Source organism: Mesoplodon bidens (assembly GCF_964165515.1).
Source record: "Mesoplodon bidens genome assembly, chromosome: 14".
NCBI lineage: Eukaryota > Metazoa > Chordata > Mammalia > Artiodactyla > Ziphiidae > Mesoplodon > Mesoplodon bidens.
Genome location: NC_138170.1, coordinates 49,253,245 through 49,262,922, shown reverse-complemented (window position 1 = coordinate 49,262,922; position 9,678 = coordinate 49,253,245). Strand labels below are relative to the sequence as shown.

Below are 9,678 nucleotides of genomic sequence, written 5' to 3'. Positions count from 1 at the left end.
GTGGGACTATATCACATGTTGTTCACTGCATGGAATTTAATAAAATTATAATTCAGATGCAAATACAAATATACAGTTTACATTTCTTTCATTTTACATTTCAAACTGTTTTAATAGGTTTTTATTTTTTAACCCCCATTGTCTATACCATTACAAAGCATAGATGTATCAGGTGTGATGTAGCATGAAAAAATGTCATATTTCTTTACTTTTGAAGTAAAATTTAAATCAGACTCCACTTCCCCTTCATGGTGAAGTCAGTATCAATTATTAGATTGGGGCTGGTGTTCTTCCCACCTCTCACCAAACCATGTTACAAAAGACCCTGGAGACTAACACAATATTGTAAAGCAGCTATACTCCAATTTAAAAAAAATCATATTTGAAAAAAAAAAGGATCCTGGAGAGTCTTATAAGTAGCAGGATATTTAAGAAGGCTTCTCTGGATCTTCAGTCTACGTTTATCACCAGCAGTATGCTGATTGTGCAAGCCCAGATGGTTCCTCGGAGGCAGATGCCTCAGTTGAACCCATACTATACTCAACATGAAAATCGTTGCTGAGGCCAGGATCCCTAGAGCCAAGGATCAGCCTTTCTGGGTTTATCATGTGGCCAGGCCATTCTTCTTTGTACCTGCTATTTCCCTGGGGAACTGTAGGGAGTGGGTTAGGTTCCCATTCTAATTCTTGTTACTTCATACTTCTGTCCTCTTCCCTCTTTCCCTATTTTTTTTTCTTCTATTTTTCTTACCGTGGAAGACCGCTTTGCAGAGTTTTTACCCCTCAAAGCTACTGTCTCCTTTTTTCCTAACAGGGAATTCCCTCATTGAGTTTAGATTTTCTAACACAAAAGTCAAGAAGAGATGTTCTGTTTAGGAACCTTCTGCTTTGGTGAGACAATCTCATTTGAAGAGAGAAGACCTGGATAACTCTTAAAACCAGGGAGAGAAAACAAAATGTAAAATGCAAATAGCACCGTTTTCCTACACCAATGAAAATAAAGCATATTAATATATCAGTAACCTATTCTGTAATATTCTCTTCCTTAGTAGACTCAAATTCCTCAAAGGAACGTTTTCCCCATCATTCTGCTTCTTTTAGTGGGTGGAGTACACATGGTATCCAAGTCTAGGATCCCTGTTTTGGCCCTGAATGGTGTTCGCCAGGGTAGTAATTCTCTCACAAAAAGCAGTTCTGGGATTGAGTGGGTTGTGGTCTGTGAAAGCTCCTTGAGGATTAGGTACCTGGATCTGGCTGGTCACAGGGTGAATTCCCCATTTCTTTTTCAGAGGCAACCCCACTTGGTTTAATTTATTCCAACACTTGTTTTGTTCTACCCAAGGGACTCAGCTACTGTTAGGTCTTCTCAAAATCTGGATGAATCTTATCTGGGTCATGGACAATATGAGTGGGACACTGTCTTTGGCCTAAAGTTGGCAACTGCATGAGGATTCAGTTAGTACTAGTGAGTGAGCTGGTCTCCTCTCCAGATTCTCCAGCTATGCTTTCTTCATCCTCAGAGTGATTGTCCACCACCACCACCACTGCTATTCCAAATCCTTTTCTGGCTCTTGAGAACTTCCAGGAACTATGGATTCCCTTCATGGATGTTGCCTACCATGAAATGTTCATCTTTTCTACATGGGAGGCAAAAGAGGGCACTTATTCTTTGTGTCATTCCTGAAATGTACCCCCTCCAGTATTGAGGAGGGGGTACACTTTCTATTCTTCTTCCTGCTTTTTTTTTTCCCAGGCTCACCCGGTCACCCTGTATTAACTGCTGAATTTGTCAACAAGGTGCATTCACTTGGAAATTGGGGTTTAATGTGTTGGTTTAAGTGTTTGGGAGAGGCAATAATAGTTGTAAAATTCCTTTCCTCTTCTCCACTGTGAATTTTAAATTCTCACTTTGCTTCAGTGATTTAAAAAAAATTATATCACAAATACTACTATATTGCCCTCTTTATTTATGTGGTACATTTTATCAGAGAAAAAAAGTCACTGTCCCATTTGTGTGTCCCTCCTATATTTGATTCTATTCTGTTACATTACAGAAAACTTTTTGATGGTATTGGCCCACTAAGTTCACTAACTACTGATGGGTCATGACTCACAGGTAAAAATATTTTTAGCCCATGTGCCAAAGATAAAGTGAGACAAATCTTAATCCATTTTAAGAGTAAATTGTACTTCAAGTCCTGCAAGTTGGTGGAGTTTACCTGAGACTTGGCTTTAATATGATATTACTTTTACTTTCAGGAACCTCTTTATCATGTCCAAGCTTAACATTTCTTGTTGCATATTTTAACAAAATATCATAAAGTAAGTTACATGTTCTTATAAATACAATAACTTGGCAAATGTCATCCTACACCCTATTATAGGTGGTGAATGTCTCTGTGAAAGAAGTTACAGTTTGTTGTGTTAAGTGAAATTTATGTAAGTATCGTGTATAGTGATTCCTAACGCGAACTTTTTCTCATGCGTGCATCCTGCAGTGCTTTTTTAACATACTTTCCACCTCTCCCTGTAGGCTAAGAAGATCTTGAGTTTGCACAGTCTCTTAGGGACTGACCAACTGACCTTGCCTGGATTACCTTCTTTACCTGTTTTATTCAGTGTGCTATAATATGTGTAAAAAATCATCTGTTACAGCTCAGACTTCATAGGACAATGAGACTCCAGTTCTGCCTGAGGCACTCAGTTCAAGTCATTTAAGTTGTGTAGCAAAACTAATAACTTTAGAATGAATAGCAAAGGTTCATTGGGTGGTGAGCAGGGAAATTTAGTGGGGGAATTTCTTTTGACTCTTGTAAGTAGGTTAATGCTGTGCTGTTTTTCATGTAAATATACTCTGAGCTAGGTGGAAATTTTACTATTTGTAACTAGAAAGCTAAATTATAAATAGGTAGCTCATGGTAATAACTCTTAGGAAGTGACTTCATATTAATAAAAATATTGCACATTTTGAAGAAAAGATTCTTTCCAATTGTGAACACATTTATTGAAATCTTAGTGACACAAAGATTCTTAATTTACACGTGGGCTTAATACATTTTTGAGGCCCTTTATAGCAAATGTTATAACATTTGGACAAAATGGCTTTTAAAAATATTTTGTAAGTTTAGATGAGCTATTCCAAATTAACTCTTTTTAGTCATTTTGCAACCTACAAGTGATAACATCAAATGTGGTAAAAAAAAAAAAACATGATAGAAATATAAATTTCTTGAGCATTTGATGTTTTTATGATTTATGTATGAGATTATACAGATTAGGAACATACACACTTTCTATGAGACCATCTCATAAGGAAAATGCTTCTTAACAAGGATTGTTTTATATTTCAGTTATAAAAATGAATCAGCTAAAAATATTAATCACCTCATGTGCAAGAGTAGGATGGATATAGTGGGAGAAATGAAGAAGTAGGAGATGAGTATATCACTAAAGGAATTTATAAGGTAGGTGAAATAAGAGATGCACATGTAAAGTATTAATAATACTAGCAGTGTAGAACAAAAAATACGTGATACAGATGACAGGTACTAAAAAAGTCTAAAGAGATAAACCATTGTGGGTTACATATTTATTATTTATGCCCTGCTTTATTTGAAGTAAAGGCAGTGTCTTGACTAGTGGATTAGGGAGGGAGTGGATTAAGAAGAATTTGATAAGATAAACCTATAGCTGGGGTCTTAAAGAATGCAGGAGGAGGACAGGTAGGGAAGAAGGTGCGCCATATGGTAAGAGTGGCACAGGCACCAGCATGGAGATGCATAGCTAGGGAAAAGTAATTGGAACAACTTGTTTCATGTAGAAAAACAGGAGATAAAGTGAGCAAACTTGAGGGTGGATTCTGGAGCTCTTTGAATGTTAGGCTGGGAGCTAAAATTTATAGGTAATGATGAGCTGCTCAGAATTTTTGGCAGGTGTGTAATAAGATGAGATAGGACTTTAGGATGATTAATCGGTGGTGGGTATGAGAGTGTGGACATGGGAAAGGTTGGATGTGAATAAAAATGAGGGAGGTATAGTAATACTCCAGAGGTAAGGGGAAATGGCCTGAGATGTGCACATGGTGATAGGGAAGCAAAATAAAGAACTGATGTGGAAGACAATTGAAAGGAATAATTAGTGAATGAAAGGATGTGAGAATGAGGAAGACAGTACACTATGACTCTATATGTTAAAACTTAAATTATAATGTAGAAAATAAAGATCAGTATTTGTGGAAAAGGCTGTAAAAGTTGTTTTCAGAGTATGGGTACAAGTACCTTAGGCTCAAACAGTAATTAAGAGTTCATAATTTAAAGTTTCTCCACAAGGTTATATTTTATTTTTTCTTTTGTTTTACGTTCTGTTTTCCTTGCTTAGTTGTTTTGGTTCTGTGATTGTGAATCAAAAAGTTTATTGTTTGTGTATACAGCAACATGACTAATTAGCATTCTCTCATATCATTGAGAAAAATGCTAGAACGCTTGCTTACAAGAGAGAGGACTGCATCTGAGTAAAGACAAGTAACTAGTTGGGGAGTAGAAAAGTCAGAAATATAAAAAACACATTACAGAGAAGAGATATTTTATAAAGTTTATACTTTTTTACAATCTATTTTGAATTATTTTGCAAAATGGCATAATGATTGAAAGCATGACTACACGTTTATTTCATAAATGCCAAAGAAGAGCTAAAAACTGGAAATAGGCCAGATATCCATTGGTAAGGAAATGGAAAACAGTGTTACATTCATACAGTGGGATACTATTCATCCATGAAAAAGGAATGAACTACTAATCCAAGCAGCAGCAGTGATGAATAGCAAAAACATTGTATTGAGTCAAAGAGCCTTACACAAAAGAGTATAAACTGTATGATTCTATTTATATGAAGTTCTAGAGCAGACAAGAATTAATCTATGGGGAAAAAAATCATAACCTTTATTACCCCTATAGGGTAGGGGTGAGGGGTTATTGAGAGGCATGAGGAAACTTTCTGGGGTGAGTGTTCTATATCTTCGTGGAGGTTTTGAGTGTCTGCATTTCTCAAAATGCATTAAATGGTATGCTTAGGATTTGTCCATTTCACCGTATGTAAATTTTACCTTAAAAATGTAGACAAATACTAAACCTTGGTTAATGATAAGCATGCTGAAGCGTGTAAGGGCTGACAATTACTGAGGTCTGCAACTTAAAATGCATCAGGAATGATGGATGGATAAATACTGGTAGATAATTATATATGTATGTTATGAAACCAATATAGTAAAATGTTGAATGTAAGTGTATGGGTGTGCACACACAATTATTTCAACTTTTCATATGTTTGAAAATGTTGGGGGAAAGTGAAAGAACTTTGAGCACATATTAAACCTTTGGATGACTATGATTTACCAGTATGGGAGGCAGTGGAACACAGTGGTTAAGGGGCCAGGGTCCTGAATCAGAACTTTGAGTTTGAATCCCATTAGTTGAGTCTTTTATTAGTTTTGAGAACTTGGGAAAATTGTAATAGGTGTTCCTCTATTATAAAATGTGAATAATATCTTCATCATAGAGTTTTATGAAGATTAAATGGGTTAAATTATATAAAATACTTATCAACGTGTTTGGCATATAATAAACTTTCAGTAACTTACTTTAAAGTGTCAAAGGAACTTACAAAAAACACTGCAATTAAAACCATAATTTCATTGCCCTGTAAGAGTCAATTCTGATAAATAAAAATACCTCTAGCAAATATTGGATGTATTTTTCTATACCCTCAAAGATAGAAATGATGAAAGTTAAGCATTTTAAAATATTTAAATATTTTCTTTTACTTCCATAAAAGATAGGACCCTAGAAAGAAAAAGAAAAAAAAATTTTTCTTTATTGATTTCATAACTTCAGTGTAATTCAGCACATTTGTTGGATACTATTGCTGAGGTCCTGAGCTAGGAGACAGGGAAACAAAATTGAGACAGGGTTCCTACCTACAGGGAGTTTACAGTATACTGTTTAATGCTTCATTTCTCTTTATAGAGACTAAACACCAAACCAACAGGCTAAAATGTGCCTTTAGATGCTTACTTTACTTTAAATAGTAGAACCTAGATGGGATGGATAAACGTCTTTAGGACAGCACTATCCAATAGAACTTTCTGTGATGATGAAACTGTTCTGTGTATGTGCTGATAGGGTAACCACTGATCATGTGTGGCTATTGAGCATTTGACATGTGGCTAGTGCAACTGAGAAACTACATTTTTAATTTCATTTTAATTTAGCTACATGTGTCTGGTGGGTACCAGATTGAACAGTGCATCTCTAGAGTGTATTTCTCAAGCTATCTGATGAAAAGGACAAGTTATTTTAAACTTCAAATGTTATGGACTAACGTTTTTATAAAATGCAATAAAAATTATTGCAAGGACAAAATGAGAAAAAATTAAAGACATGCAAAAATACCACCTCATTTTTAAAATATTAGATTCAACAGACATAAAATTACTCTGCCAAAATTGCTGTAAAAGTTTCTGAACACTCTCAACTTCTGTATCATTATCATGTGCCAGTGACACATAGTTTTTAGACTGGCAATGGTCATAGACCACACTTTGAGCTAGGAAGAGGTCTTTTTTTGCCTAATGTGTCTAACACATAATTTCCTGAAATCAGCTCTTTGTTAAAATTACTGGTACAGATAATTTTTTTACATATTTAAGTATAATTCAGTAATGTGGTTACTGATATAACAGTTAACACTCCTTACAGCAAGTCTTGTCCAGGACAGCTGAATATTGACATTGGAACGTGGTCACCTTCAAGGTAGACCGGGAAGGCTTATTTGATCCATTGAAGCCATTTTTGCAGTTGGAGGTATAAGCTGAAAAATCCTTCCTCCTATAAAGTTCAGCTCGATATTTACAGCAGCCAAATTTGCTCAGCAACAGAAAGAAATCCCTTCGGAATGCCTTTGTGAAAATTGCATACAGAAACGGATTGGCACACGAATTGACAGGATAAAAAAGAACCAGTAAAACCTTAGAGTTGGTTACTGTAATAAGGGGCACTTTGAAGGCAGCTGAGATGGCAAAGAAAGAGATTGGTGCCATGCAGGTGAAATCGGTGAAGATGAGGACTGCCATTTTCTTAGCAATCTTTGTATCTTTGTTAGTAGCCATCAGCTCTGGATTTTGAACTGCAAAATAAATTTTAATGTAGCAAGCACAAATGATGATGAAGGCCACCACATTGAGCATCAGGATGGTTAATATGTAGACCTGTGAGAGAGTGGTTTCCACATCCATGGGGAGGCAAATGCTGACCTTCATGTAATTGCTGACACCCACAAGAGGCAACATGGCGATTAGAGTAGAAAAGAGCCATCCTCCAAGCATAATCGGAATGGCATGTTTTAATCGCAGCTTTTGGTCCAGCTGAATAGCATAGGTGATGGTGTGCCATCTTTCTAGTGTGATGACCGTGAGGGTGTAGACAGAAAGTTCACTTGCAAATACAGTGAAGAAGCCAGCAGCGCTACATCCACTCCCTGTCTGCCAATCTATGGCATGGTTATAATACTGGCCTTTGGTTTGGGCATCAACTGAGGCAATGAGTAGCAGGTAGAGCCCCATGCAGAAGTCTGCAAAGGAGAGGTTGCACATGAGAAAGCGGGGCACTGTCAGTTTATAACGACTGGTCAGGAGAACAAAGAGGACAGTCACATTTCCCGTGATGGCGAAAATATTAATCAGCCAAATCAGTACTCTAAGGAAGTCATAGCCCATAATATCTTCACAGGGATTAAAAGCATCTGGTTCAGGAGCACATTGGAGTGTCTTGGGTAAGCAGAAACCATAGTCATAATCCCAGCTACTCAGTTCACTCTCAGCAAAGATGGCAGAATAACTGTAAGAAGAATAGTTTGGCTCAATGTAAACTTAGAATTTTTATGATTCTGGGTATTGAAAATATTCAGAAATCATCCGTAGTGTTTTTTTTAAGGAAAACAAACAAAAAGGAAACAAAGTCACAACAGCCTTAGTCTTAGATTTATTTATCTGAGAACTCTGAATTGATGGAGGATTTCCTTAAGAAGGGAATGAAAAGCCATTTAGGCTTTTTTTTTTTTAATATGTAGATTTTACACGATGCAAAGACTTAATGAAGCTGTTTACAAAGGATGATTTTCTTTGGAAAACAGATTTAGAGACATAATCTTGCTTGCTCAATGTAAAAGAACCCTTTCTTGACATTTCCTTAACTATTTATCTCCTTTAGTTGTCAACCAAACTGTTATCAAGCTGTCTGTCTGTAGTAGAACGCGAATGGGATTGGAAGGCTCACATTGTTAAAGATCATCAGCTTGCACTTGAGTCCCTGGCTAATCAGATAGCTCAGCTGAGAAATAGAAACCAAAGATAGCTTACTCGATAGAAATTTAGGAGCAGAGGAAGAATAGAGTCATGAACAATAGGAAGAAATAGTTTTAAATAGATATTTCTTACAGTATGAGTCAAATTCAGAGAGTGGATTGAAGAGGGGCTCTGTCCCTAGAGAAGAAATCGTCCCACCTCCACCACTCCCTTACTCCCAACCACACTGCTACTGCTTGAGTTCAGATTTTCATTTTCTCTTAAGGGACAATTACATTAGTTTTCTTCCTGGCATCCTTCCTCTAGTTTTAGCCCTCTTCTAGTCCATCTGTATATTCCTTCTGTATGGCCTTTCTTATGCACAAATATATTAATTCAAACATTTCCTAGTTTCTCATTGGCTAGGGGATAAACTCCAGACTCCTTGTGATGACCTCTAAGTCTCTCCTTGATCTTCGTTCTGTCTCCTTCTCCAGTCTCATCTCTAAGAAGCAGTCGTGCTGCACGGTGCAGGACATGGGCTCTAAAGCAAGACTGCCTGGGTTCCAGCTTTTACTGGCTGTGTAAACCTGGGAGAGTTATTTTAACATCTCTGTACCTCAGATTCTTCATTTGCCAAATAGGGATAATAATCATACCTCCCTCATTAGGGTTGTGCTAAGGATTAAATGTATTAACACATGTAGATTGTTCAGGATAATGCCTGACACCTATTAAGTGCTCAGTGACTGTTAGAGATTCTCATAATTATCTCTTGCAAATCCCCTGTGCAACCAGCCCTTTGGTCACATGAAATGACATGTGGCTCTCAGAATAAGTTCTACTGTTTCATCCCTTTGTATTTGAATGTGCTGTTTCTTCTTCCCTTTCTTTTCTCATTTCTCTGGAGAATTCCTCCTGATCTTTAAAGATAAGCATCTCTATGAAGCCTTTCCTGATTCTGCACCTCTAAGGAGTTTATCATCCCTTCTCTCAGCCATGGCTGCACTTAAGTACTATTGTAGTTCTCAGACTAGATTGCCATTATATGATGATGCATGTCTTCTTTCATAGTCTGTGAGGCTATTCTTTAATAGCCTTGAAGTCAGGGGATTAGGTCTTATTTATGTCTAAAATCTCAGCGCCTCACATAGTTTTAGCTCAGAGTATCCATTCGATAAATGTTTGTGGAATGAATAAGCCAGGGTGATGCTGGCTTAGAAAGGAATTGAGAGGATACAGAGACAATGAATGATACAGTATGATGCATGTAGGCTTAACAAATTTTCTCTTTGCCCACAGTCAGCTAATACAATCTTGGGAGGTGGAGAAAGGGGCATAATT

The 9,678-nt window shown here is 36.8% G+C and overlaps 1 protein-coding gene across 1 annotated transcript in view; it reads right to left on the bottom strand.

The window, feature by feature from the left end:
- Positions 1 to 6,715: 6,715 nt before the first annotated feature.
- The window catches only part of LHCGR (luteinizing hormone/choriogonadotropin receptor), a gene marked incomplete at its 5' end in the record, with an annotated part of 64,047 nt that continues 61,084 nt past the window's right edge, over positions 6,716 to 9,678 (bottom strand). The window contains one exon of the mRNA XM_081254305.1: positions 6,716 to 7,888. Coding sequence (XP_081110431.1) covers positions 6,736 to 7,888 — 1,153 coding nt within the window. The 3' untranslated portion in view covers positions 6,716 to 6,735. The remainder of the gene's footprint in view (positions 7,889 to 9,678) is intronic.